At 43.1% G+C, this 26,079-nt stretch overlaps 1 protein-coding gene across 2 annotated transcripts in view; it reads right to left on the bottom strand.

The window, feature by feature from the left end:
* ACACA (acetyl-CoA carboxylase alpha) overlaps positions 1–26,079 on the bottom strand; it is a 178,058-nt gene that overhangs the window by 45,461 nt on the left and 106,518 nt on the right. For both annotated transcript variants that reach the window (XM_067538102.1, XM_067538101.1), the window contains 3 exons: positions 7,289–7,432; positions 6,538–6,658; positions 1,713–1,809 (listed from right to left, as the gene is read on the bottom strand). In XM_067538102.1, coding sequence (XP_067394203.1) covers positions 1,713–1,809; positions 6,538–6,658; positions 7,289–7,432 — 362 coding nt within the window. The remainder of the gene's footprint in view (positions 1–1,712; positions 1,810–6,537; positions 6,659–7,288; positions 7,433–26,079) is intronic.

The following is a 26,079-nucleotide window of genomic DNA, read 5'->3' as shown; positions in this document are numbered from 1 at the left end:
TATAACTTCTATATTAGGGCCCAGGTGAGCTAATAAAGAACATCTTTATCCAAGTATTACAGTTATTTATTGAACTTGAAAACAGCTCAAAACAACTTCTGTTTTCCATTATACTTCATATAAATTTCATCAGGCTAGCACATGAAGATGCTACATCTTGTTTTATAGTGTGTCCCTGGACAAGTTGCCCTGGAATAATAAAAGACAATTTACAGCCAAGAGCACACATATTCCAAACATACATACAAAAGATGAGTTTTGGCAGCACTTACAGTAACAATCCCAGAAGAATACATTCATATTTATTTTTTCAAAATGTCACTGCTTTTGAAAGAAGTCAGTTCCATTTGTATTATATATATATGTGTGTGTGTGTGACTGAGTCCAAAGCAGCCCAAAATTTGTCAGATGAAAAGAAACGAAAAGTCAAGCCAAGTATAGTCCTGAACAAAGCCCATCTCGCTTTGCTAAATAATTGATTTTGTCTGGGATGTTGGCTAAACTTACAGCCTTTAGATGATTATAATACTTTGCACCAGTGAGGTAGGTTTTATACACAATTTATAGATGGAAAAACTGAGGCATGGAAAGGTTATAAAATTTCCTCAAGGTCAAACAGCACATCAGTGGCTGAGCCAGCAGGAGTCCTGTTTCCTACTCCTCTGATCTAACTACTAGAAAATATTTCTTGCTCGGAGCTGGGAAGGGAGTTTATGAGTATTGATTCCTAGTCACTGCTCTTAGCACTGGATAATACTCCATCCTTCTAGAACAGCTTTGTTCAGAAGGGAAACAGACAATGAAACCCACAATGCCACTGATGATTTTAATGACAACAAGTGACTTGAATTCTGAGCCTAGATGGAAGACCTTTCTGCAAGATTTGCCATCTGATGGCTTTTCCTTCTTGGCAGCATGGAAGTGCATGGACCTGAAAGAGCATATACTGAATGAGCGACAAAGGCTGGAATTATTTTCAGGACTGGGATCTAAATCTCAAGCTAACACTGTATGTTTTAGAATCTTGAACAGGTGCCACTTGCCAGAAAGATAAGGGAAAGTGATTGTCCCAGAGAGGAAGGTGAGCACCAGATGCAAGTCCCTAGGGCTGCTTGTCTCTGCAATGTAGAGCTAGACTAAGATCAGTCTTGGCAGGTGCTAGTTTGGAAAAAGCTGCAGGATATTCTATGCTGGGTGACTGCTGAGTTACTCTCTTTTTAGAGTGGGTAATAAAATTTAATAGAAACGTCAATTTCCCACTTGGAAAAAAAAATGTAGGTATCCAATGAACCTGCAGTTTCTTCCAGTCTACTCCAGTTTTAGCTGGACTTTTTTTTACAAGTCAAATGTGATTGTGAAACAATATAGTCCACCAACTACACTAAATTATGTGAGAGCCACAATGGGACCCCTCAGTATTATCATGTACAGTTGAAAGGCGTGTCCCTAGGAATCACCCTGTTGCCCACCCTTGTATATACTCTTTCCGTCCAGCATTATAGTAGGCTAAAGTTATCAAGCACCCTGGGATAGACAGAAGGAATTATCAGTACATGCTCAATTCACATATCAGAGAAGTGTTCTGCTGAGATGATAAATTTGTTATCCACATCCATCCACTCACCAGCTTCGTCAGAGAGTGTCAGCAGAAACACAAAGCAACAGTAAAAGCTAGATTTCTACAAAGGTGTAAAAAGCCTATGGGTACTTACCTAGCTCGACCAACCACAACTGTTTGTGCCCACGGCTGCATGATCTCTAGGAATGATCCATTGTCAAAGAAACCACTTAACCACTGGCCCTTCTGAGCTACAAAAAGAAAGAAGAAAACATCAAAAAGGGGAAAAATAGAAAGAACATAAAAGCAGTTACATTTGTAGCAAGATTCCAATTTAACAATTTGGGGCTGGGTTACAGTTTTTTTTGTTTGTTTGTTTGTATTTTTTTTTTTTAAATCAAACAGATTATAATCTAAGGGAGCAGTAGACTGCTGAACATTTGTCTGCCTTCAGCCATCATGTCCTATTTTATTTGCTAGTTTGCATAAAGAGAGTCATTTATCAGCAAAGGCATCATTTATTGTTAAACGATGGGGTTTGGATAGCAGAGGGACTTTGCATGCCTTTAAATAAATAACTCTGTTTTTTTCAAGACACTGCAAACGTTTGTCAAAAGGCAGCCAAGTCATTAAAGATGTTGTGTTTCAAAATGTCTATTTCTATTTTAAAAACCCAGCTTACAATTTTCTCTTGATTCTGCCAAACAATTTTTTAAAGAATGCTGTAGAGACAGACAGACACACATTAAGAATAAACGTGCTAATGATATTTGAACACTAGACATTGCATTTGTGCGTATGTCATACATTCTGTCGGAAAAATAATAGGATTGAATCACTACATATAGTCCATATGTATAGCACATAAACGAATCCTTGCTCTACTAAAGATATCCTAGATAACACGCATGTTCATCCCACACTCTTTCAGATGCTATGAAGAACCATAATAGTTGGCATACTAGATTTGACAGTCTATTCAAGTCCTTTCCCTGAAAACAGTAATGGCCAATTGCTGATGCTCCAAAGAAACAAACCTTTTTGTAACAGTGCGCGTAGATGATTGTGCAATGCTAAGGAGAAACGATTCCTTCCTGACCTCTGCAGGCAATCAAGCTCATGCCCTGAAGCATGATTATCTTGCCTGTGCTAACTGTGCACAACTGGTTATAAAATTATCCAGTGCTTTATAAAAGGAATCCACTGTCTGATTTAATGCCCTCCTACATCAGTGACTGCAACAGATTGACCATATCCCTGTGTGAAGCAGCGTACTTGCTGACTGCTATTGCATATGCATTCAAAGCAGATGATAATAGTGTAGCAGAGAGCAGAACCTTTAAAAACTCCTGCAGTCACAGGGGATTCAAGTGCATTTTTATGTATTTCATTTACAGACAGTTCCTTGGTTCTCACCAGTGTAGTCTCTGCACTTCCCTTACTATTAGCAAATAAAGGCTCAATATTACACACCTGTGAGGAAGAGCGCAGTATCATTACCCCCATTCTACACATGGGGAGACTGAAGCACCGAAGGTTAAGTAACTTGCCCCGTGATTCTATGGCAGATTTGGGAATAAAACCCAGCTCTCCTGTTTCCAAGTCCTGAGCATTCACCAAAAGACAACCCTTCCTCCCTATCTCTTTTACATTTCTACAGATATTCATCAAGCCAAACACTACAGGGAACAATAAAGAGAGAGGCTGCATCATTTTATGACTACTTGTCTGTGCAAAAATAAAGATAATCAAGGGTCATGTTCAGGGTGCAAGAGGACTGCCTGCAAGGGGCTCCAATGCCCCATTATTAGAGAATGGACCCTAGATGCAAAGTTTGGACCCAGATCTACATTCCAAACACAGATTTCTAAAACTGGATATACTCAGACCCTGGGTTTTTGTTCTGTCCATTACAAGAGGAAAAGGTCAACTGCAAAATTCAGCTCTGGATTCAGGTTAGGATTTTGAAATGAACGGGTAAAGTCCAGGGTTGTTAAATCCAGGATTTCAGTTTGGGTCCCATCTCTAATGAGCAGGAAGGCCATTATGGAGGGATTTGACTTTTGTCTGTTACTGGCCACTGTCCCACATCCACAAAAGGCAGGAAATGCAGAGAGGTCACTGGTCTGTTTTCTGCAGTCCTCCAGACTGTATAAGCCATGAGCACCAAATCATGGCACTCAGGATACGCTACCCACGCAGGCAATACAAATTACTCTGCGGGTAGCCACTTTTCACTGAGCCCTCAGAAGCTTGTACAAAAACAACCTCCCAGCTTTACCCCTTGGCAAACAGCTTCTGAGCAATGCTTTAATTTGAGCAAGCACTTCAGCCTCCGCAAACCCAAGTCTAAAACCAATTAAAAGTGGAGATCCAAGCGAGCTAACCTCTGCTGACTTAAACAGGATGGAGAGTGTTTTATCAAGACCAAACTTGTAATTACTGTGTTCTACATTCCTTGCCTCCGTGGCCCCACTGTAAAATGTGACCATCCATTTCAAAATTATCTCTTTATCGTGAGCCCAAAGCCGATCGTTTAGATGCTGGCCTCGTGTCTAGCGTCAGTTTGAAGAATATCACAGCACTATCTCCTCTAATAAATGGCTTTAACTTTTCACCTAGGAGATATCTGCTTTAACTTATCACGGAGAATCATCTGCTTTCCTTAACGCTTCCACTAAATTAAAATCTGAAGTCACTTGATTTGGAAGCCGGTGTTAGCTGCACTCAGACAGCTGGATGAATTACTGGAGAGATGATGAAAAAATATTATCCAAAACCGGAAAACTTAGTTTATCACAAATCTCATTTTATCCTTCGAAACTCATTAACAACAGCAGGGATAATGGTCACCTAGTCGGTAGCTTGGACGCACATCTCTTGCACGCCTCCAAACGGGAGCAGTAGGGGTTCAATCTTGTGCGAGAGTTCCAATCCAATTATTCTGTGAGGTCTGCCAAGCTAGTTAGAGATGGATTCCTTTATGACAAAGGCTTTTATTTTTGGTGTTTTAAAATCCAGAAACGGGACAATTCCCTAACTATAAAAAGCAGCCCAGAATTGTAAACATGCTCTCTTAAGCACTCAGAACTTACATACTATTATGTATAAATTTTGGTTTTTATGTCACTTAAAACTGGTTACTTTATAAACTCTGAAAACTATATGATATATTTGGCTTCAAACACTATGATTCCCCTCCCAAGTCCAACACGCTCTCTCTCCTTTCAAATAGCAACATTCACATGGCTTCCTGGTTAGTTACAGAAGCAGAGGAGTGTATTTCAAGTCCAGGGCCAGTTTCAAATCTCAAATGGATAATGTGTATTGTGAAAAAAATATCCATGGCTCTGTTCACTTGCAGATGTGGTAGCAAGCTTTTCCATGAGGTCTCACAATGCATGTGAGATAAAAGCTGGGCCTTTTATCTCACAAGGCACTTTCTTGTTAATCATAAAGGAAATAAAATCAACCAGGACATCAGGGCAATGTCTCCAAGAAAATGTCATCTGGAACGTCTACTCTCTGATTTCCAGTCAAACCCCAACTGCTCTCAAATGTATTCAGTGCAGAATTTAAAATAAAATATTCTACTTTTGGGAAAAAGTTAAGAATTGTGCATTATCATTAGGGAACTTCACAAACACAAGCAGAACCACCACAAAATTGAAGATACCTTCAGAACTGCCCTTTGTCTTGATTTATAAGACTTTGTAGATGCAGATTTAGGGTAAAATTTTCAAAAACACCAACATGACTTAGGCATCCACATCCCATTGAGAAGTGACTTAGGCATTTAGAAACCTATGTCTCATTGAAAGTCAACGAGACCTTGGCCTTGTCTATACTTTAAATGCTACCGTGACACAGCTGCGCTGCAGTGGTGCTTCAGTGCAGATACTCCTGTGCCAGAGGAGAATCCACCTCTCCAAGAGGTGGAAGCTAGGTCGATGGAAGAATTCTTCCATCAATCTAGCGCTGTCTACACTGTGGTCAGCTTACCTATATCACTCAGGGGCATGGATATTTCACACTCTTGAGTGAAGTAGCTAGATCAATTTAACTTTTTAGAGTTGATCTGGCCTTAAATCCCATTCTCAAAAATGGGTCAACACCTAAATTTAGGTCAACCTAGGCTCCTGGCTGTGAAAAATTTCACACTCAGGATGATGTAATTAGGTCACCCTAACCTCCGCCCACATCCTCCCAGCCCTAGTAGATGCAGCTAGGTGGATGGAAGAATTCGCTTTGATCTAGTCCTCTTTGAAATTGGGCTAATCAAAGTGAGTTAACAAACAGTTAATGGGTGTCAGCAGGGTCAGCTGGCAGAGTCACACCCCAGCATGCCACTAACTAAACGTTTGTACAGACAAGCTGTAAATCAAGTAGGTGCTTCTGAAAATTGTATGCTTAGTTTGGTTTCACTAGGCCACCTATTAAAATAGTTTTATTTGGTAATGTGAGGGTTTGCCAAAATTCAACTTACTGTTTTTTTAATCATCTTCTTGCCTGTATTTCTCCTATATACATTTGACACGCCAAGAGCCTGAATCTACAAACCTTTATGCAATTAGTCCTTATTCTCATACGTAGTCCCACTGAGTCTGTGGAGTTACTTTCATGAGTAAGAATTATCCAAGTGAGTAAGGGTTTCCAGGACATAAAAGTGAGTCATCACAGACATGGTCGTACATGGCTTCCTTGAACTGGCTTAAGTCCACTTAAAACTGAGTCAGTTGCTAGTACAGTATCCCCATCTATCTAATCACAACCACACCACTCTGAAGCTAGTAGGCAGAGGCCATTCAATACAGCATCATTAGTGTCCTATCAGTAGCAATACTTAGCACTAGTAAATGCCAAAATTACATTAATGAAGTACGTATTTTGGAAATTTGGATGTCATTTTAATGCCAATAGAGACCTTGAAACCAGCAAACTGACCTATCACACAAGCAGTGTGACAAAGATGTACATACTTGGATTAGGACGCCCAGCCAACATCCAGCGGGGATCGTAGGGAGTCTTGGTGGGAACAAACTCAATGACTCTGTCTATAGGATCCTTGATGGGGAGGGTAGGCACAGGGCTGGATACACTCTAAAACAAACAACAAAATGGGATAAAATGTCCTACAGTATTCATGGCTCTGCACCAAACATTAGAAATGCAAATGAACTGGCTAAAGTCATCCCAGTTCCTGACGCACCTACACCCGTACTGCCCCCTTTCCAGGCAATCCCAATGACTGCAGCATCCCAATGTCTTTGCAAAGGCCTGAAGAAGATGGTATGTTCATTTTGACACCTGCATGAGACCTCATTTGGCATATTTTGCACTTTGTTTGCTCTTGAGCTTCAGGTGCTGTCAGCATCTGCTGGGCTTGTGATTTAATTTTAAAAAGGTGACCAAAGCCACCCGACTCATTCCACACACACTTTCCTGAAGAAATGTGACCTGCGCATTGCTCTGGCTGCAGAACAACTCACACACACATTAACTACTACAACTAATTGCTAGTGAGGGGAACCTTTTTAGAATCATTTCTGTAAAAGATAATCAACTGTATATGTAAAAACTCTGCTGTACAGATCACTATGGACAGTTTGCCAGCAGAGTGATTTGCACAGGGAATTGGCAGTTCTCCATTGTCCCTTTGCAGTGCCCCAAGAACCAAGTTCTGTGAATGCCATTACCCAGTACAGGCGTTGCTGCACCAACGGGACTTACCTTGGGCATATAGGACAGCCACTGCAAAATGGTGTAGACTCCTTCAAAATCATCACACACCGTGCTGTGTGTCACGCCATTGTTGTGCATGATCTGGATCCCGCCCAGCTGATTGTTTGAGGTGTATACCTCCCGTCCCAGCACCTTTCAAAAGAGGAGACGGGTTAGACAATGTGAAAGGGTAGCGAAGAGCTCTGTTCAGCTTGGTCCACATACGTGTGCGAATTCTAGTCCACCCTTCAAGCAAGTCCTACCAGTACAACAGTCACCATTGGGGCTGCTCTTTGAACAGCAATAATAAATAAATGCCTGGACCTTCTCTAGCCCTCCGAGTGCTATACAAACATTCACTCTCCTGTTACCTTTTACAGATGGGTAAACTGAGGCACAGGAAGTTAAATGACTTGCCCTCAGTCACCCAGCCAGAAGGGTGGCAGAGCTGGGACTAGAACCCAGGTCTCCAGAGTCCTGGCTCTATGCTCATTTCACTAGCCCAAAGCGGCCCTTGCACAAAATGGTAGCGGGACTGACACATTTAGGCCTTTAAGGGAGGGGTGGGGGGAACCTACAGCCCTGCACAAAAACCAGTTCAGCAGGTGAGCAGAGAGCAAGACCAGGCGGCTCCTTGGAGGGGGCAGGAAGAATAAGACTGTGACTGCTGGACTTCCAATTCTCTTACAAGGCTCCATCTCTAATCTCAGCCCAGGCACTGCAGCTCTTTTCTCATTCTCCTGCTGTCTCTTTCCATTTGCCCTCTCACTGACTGATACACTGATCTCTCGGTCACTCGGCTTTCTGCTCCACTGAGTCCATATTACTAATAACACCTCTGCCACAGCCAGTTTACCTCATGAAGGCAGGAGCACATCATTACAAAATAAACTCATAACTTTGACATTCTAGCAAATACAGGCCGTTTGTTATTTTTATGGCTTGAGTCTTTCTAACAGGCAGAGGGCATTACATACCTGTTTCATTTAGATCTTAAACAAATTCAAACATATACAAACCAATCCCCCACCCCCACCAACCACAGCCGCTAGTTTGAGGGAAAAAGGGGCTGAGGATGCAGAAGAACCCAGAGATAGCAGCAGATTTAAGTCATAAGTGGAGCACTGTCACTGAGGAACTTAGGCTCAGATCTGGTTTCCTCTTCTTGAATGAAAAACACTTGATGTTCCAAACCTTCCCGTAGGGAACGTAACCCATCTCGTTCAGAAAGAATTCAAAAGAATTAGTCAGGGGCTTAATTACTTTCAAGTTCTCTGTACAGTAAAAAGACATTGAAATTATTCTATTATCCTGAGGTTTTGTGTGTGTGTGAGGGACGATCAATCTCAAAGGAACAGATAACCTCAGCAACACTGCAGCTCCTGTTAACGTCCATAGGCGCTGCCAGGGCTCAGCACCTCTCAGGATTTGGCCCTGTTGCTGGGATTTAGAGGGGACTAGATAGCATGCACAACTACAAAAGTTTTTGTTGGTCATAAAACTAAGCTGTGGTGCTCAGATCTCATTCTTCAATACATCAGCTCAGCTGATCACAGCCGGGGGATGGAAGCCTCTAAGCTCGTCGCCTGTCCACAGCACTGCACCGTTCGCATGGTGCAAGTTCACCTTCCTCTGGCGTATCGAGGCGCAGACATCCGAAATCTTTACAAACAGTAATTAATCCTCATCAAACCACATGAAAAAGATGCTACCCAAATTTTATACCCAGGGAAACCAAGGCAGAAGGGTTAAGTGACTTGCCCAAGATCTTAGCAGTCGGTGTAAAACTCAGGAGTTCCTGGCTCCTACTTTCCTTTATCTTTCCCCCAAGAAAATCTTGTGCTATGACCAGCACTTTGTCACCTCAAGTTGAGAAGCCAAGAGTGAAAATTTAGGTTCAGGGACAGGAAAAGACTGACCTCCAGATGTGAGACCCAAGGCCAGCTAACACCTTCCACAGAGGAAAATAAAAAGAATTTAAACTCGCTATCTTCAAATGAATGCAAATGTACAAACATGCAAAATGGGCCCCAGCTTATCTAGAGACACTGTAGACAGCTCAGGTTTACTGCTGCTGACAGGCAATGAAACCAGACTAATATACTGCCCGCTCTTGTCCTTAAATCCCTTTTTGGAGACCAAGATAAATTTGCAGTTCCTTTTCCTGAGTGCTCCAGACGTTTGAGTGAAGTGGCAGAACATAGTGAGGCTCTGTGCAAATGAAATCACTGCAATGCTGAGTGAGGGCAGTATTTACTTATTAATGTATTTGTCATGGTTCCAAGATGCATATAAAATAATATTGCTGAATGTTAGCTCACCTTTTTGTGTATCATATTACATGTATGTACACACATGTGCATGCATGAATCTATGGACTGAGTGTTGTGGGAGGGATGATCAATCTGAGTATATGCAATCTTTTAAAGAAAATTCAATCTTGATTTAATCACCATTCAGGTACAAAGCAAACTACATAAACTACCCTACCACTTCCAGGATTCCAGGAAGCATATACTCAAGGGGTTTAAGAATCAGTCTCTCAGCATGCAACCTGGCAGTTAGGCATCATTTCACTGGATTCCACCTTCCTCACGTCTTTTGTGTGTGTGTTCTCCTATCTACTTGCAAATGAGCAGAGAATCTGCCAACTCATCTCACATATATGGCTTCAGACTTCAGCTAAGGTGCCAGAGGTTAAAAGGCACTGAGGGGCTAGCCAGCTTATAGACAATGATCATTTGGCTTGAGAAAAAATGAATGCAATAGCTCATCCATTTAGCCCTGCTAACCACCTCATCTCTGACCTGCGAGGACTACATTTTTAAAGGCTGACAAGTAATTCAATCTCCAATTAACAATTTTAAATGGTGCAGTGTATATTACTGTATAAATGTTTCTGCAAGAAAATGTCCAAGGGTGAAGAAGAATGAAATGGTTGGAGAGGTACGATACCAATGCCTGTGCAGTTAAGGGTTTAGGGTGTTCTTCAATAGAAACACACGGGCAGCAAAGACACAAGTGCGCGAAACCTGATAGACAATTTAGACACTCATGCTACACAAGCCCCGTGTGCAAAAGGCTGCTTAGGAGCAAGCTGTGTGTCCAAACACCCAAAACCAGAACACACACATTCAAAAAAAAAGCAAACACAAACAATGGAGGTTCTGTGACAAGCCAGGCAGGTGGCTTTAATATACACTAGGAGGGAAGTGGTGTTGAGCGTCTTACTCAAGAGATTTAGAGTCAAGGCAGCACCAGACAGCATCATCCACCTTATGGTGAGCAGCAGTTTTATGGATTTGACCATCTTCAAGGAAGGGGATAAGTATGTACAGAGGTTACTTCCTAGCAGGAGAGGTTTCCAAGCGCTCAAGGGACCAGCTGGAAACCTAGCTCCCAAGCCCAGCAGCCGTTGGACGCAGGGAAAGCATGGAGAAGTAAGGAGGAGTGGTGAAGGCGGGTGGATCTGATTGTAAAAGTATATGTATATATACAGATACAATTGCATACTGGTACTTCTAACATCTCTTTTTGTTCTTAATTTGATAGTGCAGAGAAAGAGAGCAGAATGGTCATTAACAATGAAGCACTACACGCTGAACTTCTGAAACCAGACTGTCTGCTTAAAAAGAAAACTAAAAATGTACTGGATTATACGATTAAAAAGAAAGACTGTGTCCCGCTCCTCCATACCCCTCCAACACACACATTTAACAATAAGGGGAAAAGAAGCTATTGGGAGTGAGTGACCTAATGGAAAGATGGCCCATAGCTGCCAGTAATAGAAGCATCTTCCCCTCTGATGTTTCTAGCCAAGGGCCAGGCTGCACTTGATCCCGCTTTCTATTTCAATGCCTTTGTGTTTGATATATAATGTCAACTTTCCGATACAGCAGCTCAGATCTGGCATTTCTGAGTCAGCAGCAGATAGCTGCTCCCTTGGACTAGGAGGGTCCAAGTAACACCATAATATATTTCTCATTAAATATAATCTAGAAACTGGACTGAGACCACCAACTCATTCACACAGGCTCCCAAACAGCCTTGAGATGGTAATAACTTCTGGTCACTATAGAGCTGGGCCAAATTCTGATTGGCAATCTAGAGGTAAAAGACTCCACTTCCCATTACTAACTCTTTAAGCCATCCAGATCCGCATACTTGCACTAATGTAAGACAGACCTTGATACGGCTAAAAAGTAGTATATCGACGAGGCTCCAAATAAAAAACCTTACGTTAACAAAACATTACAGTCACACAATTAAGTACTTAAAAGGAAATGCCAAATCTAATGTTGCATGCATGCATTACAATATAGCCTTTAATTACATGAACAAATACTATTTCTCAGATAATGTAGTATTTTATATTACAACCTTAGATACATATGTAGCATGTTGTAATATCTATTTCACTCTTTTCTACTTATTTAATGGACCATTATCACAATGAAATTAGTACCTTTGCCGACTTTGGAGGGGATTGCAAAAGCACTAAGAGGAGTTGCGAGCCCAACTGCCCTGTGCTTCTTTGAAAATTCCCCTTGAACATTTGTACAAATGTCATGCTCTCTAAGACACGTATGTTAATTTTGTCAGCACCCCTGTACTCTAAATTTTAGCAGCCAGTGGCCTTCCTTAGACACATTTCCCCCAACTGAGCTGTTGCTCAACGAGGCAGTTAATTACAGAACTGGTTCTGTTGCAAACTTAGGTGGCCTGTGTGTGTCAAAGACGAAATCTGAGGAACTGAAAACACAGTTTCCATTCTAAGCCTGTTATGGCAACCTTATTTAATGCGCTTGAACATGCTAGTATGTTCACACTGTATTATGTGTGTCTTGACTTATATAAGAATTGAACACGTTTTTATACAAATAATATTAATAATGGTCATTTATATCCCAAAGCTTATATGTCGTGTGTCAGAAATTCGAACTGGAAAAAGACACAAACGCACATACACACTAGCTAGTAGCTTTAATAAACACAAGAGAAAATTATCAAAATAAGGATCTCATTAAAAAAAAAATCACATGGCATGGACTTAAAGCTAAAGTACTATTATTTGTGGTTGAGCCTCAGCAGATCGTACAGCTTTCATTTCTATCATTCAGCACTTTTGCTCTGCACATTAACTTATTAGATGATGGGATAAATGGCAACTGGGTACAAGAGAACAGAGCTAGGTTATGACACCAACATGAAGCACATTCCTTGAAACAATGAAGAGCTGAGAGCTGTGATTCAAAACACCCTGTTCTTGAGTCTTTATCCTATTCATAGGGCGGCATGAAAACCCCCCTCCTCTCCATCTGGGCTTCCTCTTGGAAATGGATTGCAGTTCTTGCATTTCTAATCTATGAATGTGTGCAGTTCCTGCACTTTTAATTTACGAGCGTTCGGTGGGGGACCTTTCTGACTTGGGAACATATTGGCTCAGTCTAATGTTTGGAGATTATTAAAGTCAGAGCTATACTCCACTATCAAGTCTACAGATCTTTTATTTAGAAGATATGGTGCTCTAAATGCACAAAGAGCTCCCTGTCACCTTCACATTAAAGCCCCTAGTGCCTGGTAAATGGAATTATATAGCTGTCATCTCCTTTCCCCAAAGTTTTAAGAGTACAATGGGCTCATTTTTTCACACTCCATCCCAGCTTCAGAACTAAGAGACCTACTTTGTATTGATTTAAAGTCTCTGAAATAAATAAACCTGCTTCTCCACTGTGATTCACAACAAATTCATGATACACTATTGCATGATATATTTCAAGCTCTGGCTCCAGCTCTCTTTTTTCCTCTGGTGAGTGATGGGGGAGGTGGGAGGTGGAGGGGAGCCGCAAAGCTGACAGCCTGATGGTTATAGGAGATGGCTGCTGACTGCAAATCCAGAAGCCAACATTGGTGGTGGTGAAGTTGCTTTTTTTTCCCTTGGGAAGCTGGGGGGGGGGTGAGGGGAGGACGGGACGGGACGGCGGCGCGGGGCAGTGGTCTGGCAGTTGGATGTTAGAGGGCAGGTGGGGAGGAGGCAGCACACAGACCACATAACTGCAGCAAAGGGAAGTTACGCACTTTACTGTAACTGGAGTTTTTCGAGCTATGTGATCCCTTACCTGCATTCCACCGTGGGTACGCATACACTCCATGTGCCTGAGACCGAAAAGTTCTTGCAAGCAGTGCTCATTGGTCCACACCTTCGCCCCTGCTCTCCTTGTGCTCACACCGAAGACATAAGGGATGGGCAGGACCGACCACCTCTCCACTTTCTTCTCTACCATGAACCTTCTCATGATCCAAAGCAGAGGGGTAGGTGGGCAGGCAGTGGAACACAGAAAGGGAACACACAGCTCTAAGAATTCATTATAATAAGATGAGTAACTTCCCTTTCTTCTTTGAGTGCTGGTCTCTATGTGGATTCCATTGTGAGTGGCTGACAAGCAGTAATCAGAGAGAAGAGTACGAGGATGCCAAGATTCCTCTGCTGATGCGTCCTTTGGGACAGTAGCTTCACTTCAAGGTGCCCCAGTCTGATATTCGCAGGGCAGCTCCGTGAATGCGTAGCTGGTACTCCACGAAGCTGCCCTGCAGATACCAAGCAGGGACACCTTTCAAAGTCATGCGACTGAGGCTGCTTGTCCCTTTGCAGAGTGAGCCCATATCCTCCAAAGGGAGGAAGCTGTGCCGACTGACAGAGTAAAATACTCCCAGAGATCCACTTAGAGACCCTCAGAGAGGGTACAGCTTGTCCTTGTGCTCATTCTGCTATGGCAATGAACAGTCTAGGTGACTTTCTGATTTGTTTTGTTCTCGTCAGATAAAATGTCAGTGCTTCTCTCACATCAAGGGAATGATGTCTGGCCACCAGTTTGCTCTTGTCAATGAAGTGAAGTTGAAATTGAAGCCTTGTGCTCCTGAGGTAACTTGTCCCTAAAGTCCAGCAGCTCAGAGTAATTGAGGAAATTATATCAGGTGAGATGGATAGTTTGAGATTCTAAACTGAGGGCTGGTAGATGCCAACACCTTCCTCTACATAAGGTCTAGTTGCCTGGCCTCCTTTTTCGCAGAGGCGGCCCTTGGATAATGATGTCTGGATCTTTCCATGACCACCTGAACCATCAAGGAGTTCAAGGCAGGCTGGGTGAACAAGAACTCCACTCCCTTAGTCAGGGCAAAGTATTACTTTTCTGCCCTCTTGCGGGTAGGGGCACAGGGAACCACTGTGTGCTGTACAGTTCTTGCCAGTTCTAGTATGGCTTAATTTACTGAGAGTGCAACCCAACTGGATTCCATAGGCTGTTGTATATCCAGGAGCTTATGTTGAGAATCTAGAATCTTCTCGAAGGAGATTTGGAGCTCTTCTACCACTCTCCATAACATCTCTTGAAATTGTCTATGATCACCTGGGGGAGGCAGTGAGGATGGTGCAACCACCTCACCCTGTGGGTACTGGCAGATTTGGCTCATCTTCCTCAGTCTCCGGGAGTGTGTGGGGGGGTGTTTCTGGTTGTAGAAGATGGGTGGTCTGACTCCCTGCTGGAGTCGTGGATTGCAGATACCATGCATAGGGGTCCCATGGGCCTCAGTAAGGCCAGTATGAGGAGTCAAAAGTATGCTGCGGCAGTCCCCAAGGCATTTGGTACCACTGGTCCTCAGGAAACGGTACCTGTTTGCGTGCCCGAGCCTGGTTACAGGAGGTTCTTGATCCCTTCTGGGCTGATCACTCAAGGTGGAGGTGAAGCTGGTTCCAACATGACATCGGACTGTCTTGTCAATGAAAAGGTCATATCCAGCTCCATCAGTCTCTTTGAAGAGAAACTGTAGCTAGTGGATAGGCTGGGAGACAGATTTCGTCCAGAGTCTTTGATTCCTGCTGATGTTAGTCTCCCTGGTGAGGATTGATCCCAATAACAAGGGAGATTGATGAAGATCTTCATCCTCCTGGATGCACAGAATGCTAAGTCACCGGCCTCTTTGGAGGTTGTCTCTTGTCATCCTGTACCACCAGAGTAGATATAGACGGCAGTTCATTATGGGGTCTTGACAGTATTGTCAGAGAATGAATCTCCAACCTGGTGGTTTTTTATTGTACCAGTGGTTCCCAGTCCTTCAGGTTCTAATGTTTTGTTTTACTTGATATCGCTAAGTCCCTGTGGCTTGGGAGTGACGACTCACCTGACTTGGACAGTGCAGGGAGGGATTTTTCCTCTTATAATGGCTAAGAGGGGATCTGCTTTTGTGTTTGTTTGGGTACCCCTTAGTCTCATGAAAAGGCTCAGACAAAGGGTCTTTCTGTATGCTCCTTTTTGCTCTGGAATCCAACATAGTATTAGGGGGCACAATTAACAATTCTGGCTGACGTATGGGGTAGGATGGGGGTGTCTCCCCAGCCTGGATCTGACTAGGGTCTCTCTGCACACTCCATAAGGTGTTTCTGAAGCCAGAGTTCTAGTGCCTGTTGTGTTCGGCTGGGAAAAGAGCAGCAGATACTGCACTTAGTGGAGATATGAGCTTCTCCGAGGCAGTACTGGTGGTTGATGCTGACTGGACAAGACCAGGGGCAGGAGATAGCAGTTTTTGCAGCCTGGTAACCTGGGCATAATCTAAGTCCCTGGGAGAACTATTCAAACACAACCAGCATTAAAAAAAAAAAAAAGACTAATACGTATGAATGTATATATATTATGGGAGATTTACAAGAAGAAGAGAAAGGATTAGCTTCAGACACAGAGGATTCCAAGGTGGTGGTAAGAAGGAAGTGGAGAGGCGGTCGGTCCGCCCTGCCCATTATACCCTTGGTGCAGAGCACAAGAAGCCCAGGCTCCAGCCTGAGCAAGAACGTCTACATTGTTATTTTGAGCCATATGGTGCAAGCTCAAGTCAGTTGAACTGGGCTCTGAGACTTGCTGTGGCAGGTAGGGTTTGTTTTGGGGTGGGTTTTTGTTTGTTTGTTTTGGTTTTTTTGCAGTGTAGGCATACACCCAGGCTCTCTCAGGAGCTCTTCTTAATCCCCTTTTCATCCACTCACAAACCCCTCCTATCTGCATTTGGCAGTGCTTTCAACCCACACTAGGGGTATATCTACACTGTGAGAAAAAAACCATGCAACGGTAAGTTTCAAAGCCCAGGTCAGCTGACTTGAGGGGTGTGTGTGTGTGTGTGTGTGTGTGTGTGTGTGTGTGTGTGTGTGTGTGTGTGTGTGTGTGTGTGTGTGTGTGTGTGTGTGTGTGTGTGTGTGTGTGTGTGTGTGTGTGTGTGTGTGTGTGTGTGTGTGTGTGTAAAAATTGCAGTGTAGACATTCGGGCTTGGCCTGGAGCCTGGCCTCTGAGACTGTCCCCCGTCACAAGGGCTTAGAGCCCAGGCTCCAGCCTGACCCTGAATATCTACATTGTAATTTTATAGCCCCACAGCCCACACCCCGTGAGTCCAAGTCGGCTGACCCAAGCCAGGTGTAGATGTCACTTCCACTTGGACTTCTCACAATTCCGTGTGCCCAGAAGGACAGAGAAGTTCTCTCACAATTCACTGAGAAAGAATCAGAGCGATTTAGCTTACTGTACCACAACCCCCATCAGATATCCCCCCATCTAGCAACACGCATGTACAGCACCAGTGAGGAGACAGTGACTCGGGTATGGCTTTGCAGTGTGGCTGTGCACACCCAGATTGGCTGCCAATCACACAACTCTGCAAAGAAGATGTTCCCTCAAGGCCACCAGTCACTGAAATGCAGCCACCATTAGGGTGAAATGTGGGAACTGCTTAAAAGAGCAGAGCAAGACTACACACATTTTCACTGGAAACTACTGAGGGAAATTCAGGTAGGTAGAAATAGCAGCCCCTATACATGGGAATAAACATTCACCTATAAATGCAGGTATCTACTGAGCTTTATACACCTACCGATATACCGTTAGAGATCCATTTAAAAAGTGATAGATATTTGTGCGAAGGGAAATTAAAAAGTCAACAGAAATCTATTAGACTTTCTTCCCTCAGCAAACATAAAGGGACTGGTAATGGGATGTCTGGAATGTAAATCATCTCTAATGGGAACAATATACAAATATAACCACTTAAAACAAGGCAATTAAAATAAAAGGAGTAAATGGAGATAGGTGGGGCTTTTGTTGTTGCGTTTTTTTTGTTTTTTGTTTTGCATTTGCCTGAAGTCCAAGCATCTGTCCTGCTTGTGTTACTTTCTCCACGGAGAGCTGAGAATATCTCTGTGTTACCAAGGGGGCCAATTGCAGCATACATCCAGTAGGGCAGCAACAACAACATGCACCCAACCTAACTAAAAAGGAAAAACTTCCAGTGCCCCGCTAGGGGGTGATTTTGATAGAACAAGACCCTCGCTCCCCTTATCGCCCAACACTGTGTAATTGCTATCGGCTCCCTTGCCTGAGCGGTCCTCGGATTTTGGCTCCCAACACAAATTGGCTTTGCTGGGTTTAGAGTAATGAGTGTCTATGGCGGAGAGGTGCAGTGTAATAGCACACTGAGATTCTGCACCTGTTCCAAGATGGCTGAATGACCAAGACTCCCTGCCTCAGCAAATCACTCTGTTGCTCCCACAGCATCCGCTAATATATCTATCCAAGACAGAGCCAGCAGCCCCTCCTCCTACACCACCACCCTGAGCCAAGAACAGGGTAACCTTGGTGAGATTCACAAGAGGTACTGACTAATGTTTAATGCTGTTGGAGTGTCAATTTCCGTTTGACATTTCTTAGGCCCTCTTTGATTAGCATTCTCAAACACACTGCACCCGTACGTATCCTCCTAATAGTCTTGCTGCGCCACTACAGAAAGATTCATATCATGCATTAATAATTATAATGCTTCTTTGAATGACAGGGATGGCACTTGCTGTTCTAACTCACATGATTGCTCTCACATGATTGCTTTGATCTAATCCCAAGACTGGAGTCAACTGAGCCGACACCAAGTCATCCCTGTCTTGTTTCTCAGGAAAAGAGCTTTGCACATTCTGTATTTTAAAGCAACAAAACAAACAAAACCAAAACCAACCCGACTTTCCCCCCAAAATCGCAGCAGCATGTCCAATGGGGTTTTTTTTGTCTCACATTGTGAAATTGGAGGGTTTTAAGGTGCAGCTTGACAAAGCCCTGGCTGGGATGATTTAGTTGGGGTTTGAGCACGGGGTTGAACTGGATGACCTCCTGAGGTTCCTTCCAATTCTAATCTTCTACGATTCTAAATAATAGTGCTTGTGATACTGAAGATTAAGCACTGGTACAAGACAGACAGTGTAAACTTCCTTTTCCTCCCTCCACAGCTCTGCCCACGAATCTCAGTCCTGATCTGCTACACTTTTGTGTGGGCCCAGCAGCTCAGCCTATTTCTCTCAAATCCTGACCCACAGTTCACCTGAGTCAAGTCCTGGCCTCCCACAAAGTTCTGCCAGTCCTGACATGCAAGACCACCTGTTAGTCTAGTTCCAGGCCCCTCCTCAGCTGAGACTGCCCATCACACCATATTATGGGGCCTGAGACAACCAGATAAAGCTATCTTGTATTATCTCAAATGTATTGCCCTGACTCACACAAATTAAATCACAAAGAAGTACCCGGAAATAACAACATTCATCTGACGTCAACCCACCAAAATTAGGACAATTCAGAGATGAGTCTAAAATGCAGGGATACTCCCTTATGGACCTATGCAAAGGGGTTGTTAGGGTTGGTTTTTTTAACTACAGATTGTCAAACCGATCCTTAGAGTCATTATGCCCTGTTGTATCAACAAATCCTCAGGGACTCATTCATAGGCACATGATTGACACATATACTACCCTATCATGACACAATATGATACCTATCATGTTAATGGCTTTGCTATGCACATGCACTGTGTCTGTGTTAATAAAACCTCCATTCAAAAAAGGTCATCGGACATACAGTGGCATTCTTTTTTTTTTTTAAAGTTTATTTCCAAGATATTCACAATTTGCATTTTGAATAAGCAAATGTTAAAGTTTCCATTAATCTCTCTCCCACACACCCCCACACTGTTTTGAATCGTAGTTGAAAACCATTAAAAAAAACCAAGCTAACACATCTGCATGCTCAGAAACTGCTTGTTTTTAATTTGCTGGGGGTGATTACTGGACTCTTCCAGCTGTAAAATGCAGCATCCAAACATGCTTAAAATAAGATCATTCCTAGGCCAAATCCTTGTAGGCAAAGTTCAGCCTTGGAGTGAATTTTCACAACCAAGTAACAAAGCCCCTTAAAGCTGGAGAATATGCCAAATGTTGACTGGACGGCAAATGCAACAGGACTGGCAGGTGCTCCTCTCCATGTAACTCTAAATAATTATCTCTTATCTGTAGCACTCTCCATCTGAGGAGCTTTATATACATCAAGCAAGTATCAATGAATTAAGCTTCCAATGCCCCCTGCAAACTGGGTAACTACTGTTGTCCCCATTTTGCAGAGGTTAAGTGACATATTCAAGGTCATACAGCAAATCAGTGGCAGAAATGGTTTTCAGTTTTATTTTGTTTTAAACGTTTTGTATTTGCTTTTTTCTGACAGTCCATCCATGCTCCTTACACCTATGTACTGACACCCTATTGCTGGCAGGTTACGTTGGCCAAGTAAAAGCTCCTACAACTGCCAAGTAGTTAACTTCTGAGTCATTCTTTTTTCTTTTAAAATAATAAAAATCAAGTTAAATTTTGGATCTCGACAGACCAAACCAACAAGATGAGCAGTTGTTAAAATAAAGATACAAAACTATATATAACAACACTATATTCACAGAAATGAAAAGAATGAAATGTATCAGATTGTTGGCCAACTTGAGCATTGGAAAAAGGTCTTATGGTTTTTTTCTTTCCCTGTGTTAGGATCACCTACTGCTCTACCTGACCAGGAAAGGTCTGGGATAAAGCAAATACAATATGGGAAACAGAAAAGCAAATAACTTCAAAAGAGATGCATCTTTGGAGGCAGTTTTTAGCCATGCTTGTAACAAGGTGGCTCCTAGAATTTCAGTTATTTTTATGGGTATACAGAGCAGAGCACCATCATTCCATCCTCCCTTCTCAGGAGTAGGAGAAACTCCAGTGATGGAAGGCAACAATTTAAGAAGCTGGACCAAAGCCAGTTAAAAAAAAAAAATCAAGTGATGACTATGACAACTTAACCAGCCACCAAGTAATGATCCACTCTACGGTAGCTGTGAGCATTCAGTACCATATACTTTACCAGGCATTAACCACACCAAGTGCAGGTTATCCATGTCAAGGTGCCATCTGCCCACTAAACAGTCAGCCGCTGCAAATATTTTAGGAGAACCCGGAGTTGTTTTAAAACATTTGCTTTCAAAAGACCTTCTGCCTTGTGACCACTGCTCTGAAAAACACTCCAACGTACCCGGGTCACGCACTGAAGCAGTGGCAGAACCAGAATTATAATGTAAGGGTCAGATCCCCAGCTCGGGTAAGTTGTGCAGCAGATGTCACATAGATCAGAAATGAGTCAAGCTGACATGAACACCTTCCCTTCCTCTCCAGTTAAAGGGCTACATTTCACATAGGTCTAGCTTTTAGCAAAAAAACTCAATGGGTTAAAAAAAAAAAGATTAAGTATTTCTATATCCATATAGATACAGATAACCCAAAGTTCTAATCTTTTATTCTCATCTCTGAAAGGGATATAAATCTCTCAGGCTTCAGGGCATAAGCCAACCTCTAAGTGATAGGAGTCAAGAAGAAACTTCCTCTACAAGCAGATTATTCCACAGTTCTCTACCTTAGGGTACGGACCATGGTGGGAGATAGGATCCTGGACTAGATGGACCATTGGTGTGATCTAGTATGGCAATTGCTAATGTTCCCAGCCTGGATGTTGCATAATTCAGTGCACCTGTTCACATTCCTGCCCCATTGACTCTTCATTCCCAGTCCCACTCTATTTTTAATGGTAATGTCCCTATCACCATGGCATCTAGAAACCAAAGGTTTCGGAAAATACTGAGCACCCCTACAGCAAAAATCAGTGCCCCTGAAGGTGTCCCAAGTCATTCACCCAATTAATTGACGCATTTCAAATCACTAGTCACTTCTGAAAGTCTTGGTCCAATTCTCCATTAACATCCCTCCCTCCAAACTCAAGGCCATAGATAAGACCTCACTGTACATCACTGTTACATTAAAAAAACAGTCAAAAAGCTGAGAATCCTATTAGAAGAAAAGAAAGACACAGAGATGCAAACTAATTATAAACAGGTCAGCCAAGGATTGGAAACATCAGGTGTGCACTGAAATGGAGTGCGGCTATAAAGGTTTGAACCATGTATGCAAGGCATTAAATTGGGAGCACAAGGCTCTTCAGCCTTACTTCTATTAAAAAGGGAACAAATTGAAATTTACATGTTACTGCATTCCAACAGTAGGACAGGCAGCATGTCATCTATCTCATTTGAAATCACACCATGTTAAGCCAGTGACGAGGAAAGAGAGATGGGGGGGTGGGGGCAGTGGGGAGGAAGGAAAAGTTAAAAAAAAAAAAACCTGCCTCAGCAAAAGTTTTCATTACAATTTTAGACAAATGATCTCTGTGTCCTTCTCCCATGCTGCCTGGGGCTCCACGCTATTTCTATGCAAATAACAACCTCGTGGTTTATATCTTATTATTTCCACCGGAGCTGCAGCGACATGACCCGAGACGTGTGCGAGGTAGACAGAGAGAGAGAAAGAGAGAGAGGGAGAGAAAGAGAGAGAGAGAGATGGAGTGGGTGCTCGCTGAAGTGTGAAAAAATATTGTCAGGAGTGAGCGGCAAGAACAAAAAAAAAAAATTGCAGGGATAACGTGTTTATTTCAGCCCCTCTCCCCATGTGAACTGGCACCTTTTAAAATTCATTGGGCATCAGGCGATCATGCACAATCCATCTGCTTTCACTTTATCATTTGCATTTCATGCCTCCTGGCTTTTGATGTGCTGATACTTTGATGCAGTCAGGAGATGCGCATTATCATTATTTCAATTTTCAGGGGGGTCAATGGGCTCAACGTGTGCGCGCACACACACACACACACACACAAGGAATAAAATGTCATTTCCACCTCCCCACCGCCTGCTGATGCTCAATGGTGAAGACAAAAGGGGGTACAGAAAAGACATGGTACTGGTACCCCCACACATAGCATCCTTCCCAATTTATACCATCACACCTTTCATATGCACATGAGTCTGGGCTGTAAATGAAGGCAGATTCATCATGAAGGGGGAGAAAAAAAAATAAAGAGAAGCTGTGGTAGTTTCCTTTTTCACATCTGGTAGGCAAAGAGGTTGCTAGGATCCTTAATGAATCCGCACGAAATCTGGTGTCTTACGGTGATTTGACTCCATACTTAAAGAGCACTGACACGGACATCGTGAAGCAGTCAGCACATGATTAGATAACCTCCAGAACTGATCATTCCCTTCAGCTAAAAATGATAATATATTTTAGCCCCTTGTCTAAGTTACAGGCTGTAGCCTGCTTTTGGCAGCTAGACCTTTCCCTCTACACCCAACCCCTGGGGCTGGCTCTACCTAATTAAAATGAACAAGATCAGCAACAGATGAGGTAATAGATTTTATTTTTCACTATTTTTTTTAATGAAAAAGATCCCAGTGTTTTGCAGCAAGAATCAAATGAAACAACTTTCCAGACAAAAATACTGCTTCACTGGAAACCAAGATACTTCTAGGTCTGTAGGAATCTCCATATGCAGCTTATTACCCAGTGAACATTTAGAGCCAGGAGAGGAAGAAAGACATTTTGAAAACTCTGTGTGTAACTGTTATCTCCAGCATCACCAACAAAAACACTGGCATCTAAGTCAGTACTGTTGATTCTGTCCCAAACCTCCAGGAATTCATGGCTGATAGTTAACAGCAAACTGACAAAGAACTACTTACATTTGACTATGTTGAAAAACTTTCACTCCTAGCTGTAATGCAAAGTAGCAGTGTTTTTTTATCTATCTAGGTTCTTATGCTGGTGTCAGTCACCAGTGTATGTGAACACTTCCATTCCTTAATCACCAGCTCTCCTGATTGGAGCAAGGAATGATGTAAATATTTTATTGTGGCTCTCAAGGAAATGCTTTGTTTTGCTCTAGCGCGCACTCCTCAATCCAGCCATCCCTCATAAGTAGTGTCAGTAAGTCTCATTTGCTTATCACTGAAAGGCAAAACTACAACAGGCACAAACACCCTTCTAGAGTTTGATATGAGCAAAGATCAAAACAAAAGAATACGTCATGCCACAAAGTATCTTCTCCACTGCCACAAAAAGAAGATCCTGTTTAATCAGTCCCTGGCTAATAGGCACACGGCCTATCAGCCAAAGGAAAATTCAAATGAAATCTCCCTCTGGAATTCAAGGGCAAACTGTTTCTCTCCTCTGCACGTAAGAAGTGGGATACTGAACATAAATCTGAAACAGCCGCTGCTTTGGTGGCATGGTGATTTAAGAGAATTAGCCTTTGACTCTCAGTTCAAACCCTGTTTAAAATCTCAAGTGGAATGGGTTTGGTCGTCTCAGTTTGGGTCCCAGTGGACATTTATCCATGTCACATGTAGCTCACACACAATCAGTGGTCCCTCTTCAGGAGGTCCATGACTGGAACAGCAGAGATGGGAGAATCAGGATCACAGTTATCAGGGAGTCACACTGCACCAAATTCAGGTGTGAGTCTAGATTCCAAGCCTCCCAAAAGTCAGCAGTTTTCAGATACATGATTTAGTTTAGGGTACAACTTTACTATTGCCAGAGCTGGGTGGGACCCACTGGACTGGAGGAACATTGAAATATCAAGTGTTCAGATAACATGATGATGGGTGCGGTATAAGAACCTAGAGAGCTCTCATCATCTGTTCTATTCTGAGTGCACTCACTGCTAGTGTACCCTGGGGAAACTTGCACTGCACCAAACGCTAGAACCAGGCAACGTATACCACTTCAGTGAGTACCAAATTTGCTCATCTTTTTTAAAACGCCCCTCTTTCCTACACTGGTTTGCCTGTGTAAGGGCTTGCTTAGGCAGGAGTGTCCCAGAGGTGATACGAACACTGCTTAATTCTCTGCAGAGCCCTCCTTATTCAGTGCAATAATCCAACGAGAGACTATTGTCCTTTTAGTGGTCATTGTTTGCCAGACACTCTTTGAAACACTGAAATGCAGCTTGTGCTCAAGCGCATCCACCCCAGGTGCTGTAGAGCATCCAAGCAGGAAGCTGCACAATGGAGAGAGACACTCAAGCCTGCACAATCCTCACATCCATGTAAACAAAGCCCTCAATGGGAGGGACAATGGCAGAGTGGCCATGACTCGTATTAGGTTATAGGCTGGGAGTTGGGGGGGGTTCTGAAACTAATGGAGCTGGGGCAGCAGGGAAGGAAAATCATCTCTTGGGAAGAAAAATGATCCATTTGGTGCAGTGGAAATGGATACGTTTTTCTGCAGCTTGAAGTTTTTAAAAATACACTAAAATATCTGAGATCCCCAACAGTCCCATCCCTTTATAACCATCATTATTAACTCAGCCCCTCTCACATGAGCATGCTAAAGCACTCCACTGATATTAACACAACACCATGGGGAGGGAGAAGGGACTGGGACCCACACCTTCCAAAACGTCATTCCTCCAAACTAAGGGAGCCCTGGAAATATTCTAACTCCTGAAAAGACCCTACTGACCCAAACTGCCCAATCCAACCTCCTCTCCTCTCCTGAGTTTGAGCTATCCAGGAAGTGAGGCTGGCTAGCCCAGCCCAGCATGTCATTCAACAAGATACCGCACGTACAGGGTTCCCCTTCTCCTCCTGATTAGGCCCTCTTGAGCAAAGGATTCAGATTCTCAGGACCTTCCCCTAACATATCTTTGGGGGTGCCTACGATATCAGTCTTATAACAGACTTTTCTTCAGCTAGAACATGCTGGGCAACACTACGCCTGGCATAAGCCCCCTGAAGCCAATGGAAGACTCAGTAGAAAGCCTTTCTATGTGGGTCAGTACATCTTTGACCTTCGTGGTCTCTGGTTACACTAGATCTGATTTTTTATGAACTGGATCATCCTTGTAAAAAATCATCATGGGCTTCAATTAAACAAAAAATTGCTCAAACAGACGAATTTTAGGAGCAGAAAACAAAAACTGGAGTGGATTGCAAGCCTGGAACTCTATTACATTTCCCTAGCCCTGCTGGGGGAACGCATTTTAAACACATCTGTTCTGTTTCAACATTCTGCCCACTGTGCACACACAGGCAGTAGCCAAGAACAGACTCACAAGCAAGACAGTGAGAGAGAAAACCTGCCCTAGACCCCACTCCAAACAGGAACTCCCATGTAGCAGCATGCTGTCTATGGAAAACATGGCCTGGATTCAGGCAGATAACTGCAATATTATAAAAGGTTACAGTCATGAAGTTGAGGTCTGGGGAGGTCTCTTGGCCCAAATACAGCATCACCCCTAAAAATCACATTTGATGTTATTTTTTAAAGTGAATTTAGGTGCAAAAGTGACAGTCCTGGAGAGTGAACTCCTCTAGCCACAAAACAGGTGTAGCATAGGCTGCAGAAGTGCAAGCTTCCCACATACAGCCCCATGACTCAGTCCCTAGGACTGGGAAAGCAATTCAGTCTCCCTGATCCATACAATCTGTGGCATTTCTGCAGACAGTAGATGGGCCAAACCATACCGATGATGGCGGGGGTGGTTTGTGTGAGAAAAGGCTTGTCCCAGAGAAGCACTCATTCATTTTACACAGTC

The sequence above is a fragment of the Emydura macquarii genome, unplaced genomic scaffold (assembly GCF_026122565.2).
Source record: "Emydura macquarii macquarii isolate MOO-44397 ecotype Brisbane River unplaced genomic scaffold, CSIRO-AGI_Emac_v2 contig_450, whole genome shotgun sequence".
NCBI lineage: Eukaryota > Metazoa > Chordata > Testudines > Chelidae > Emydura > Emydura macquarii.
This window is presented reverse-complemented; position numbering and strand designations above follow the sequence as displayed.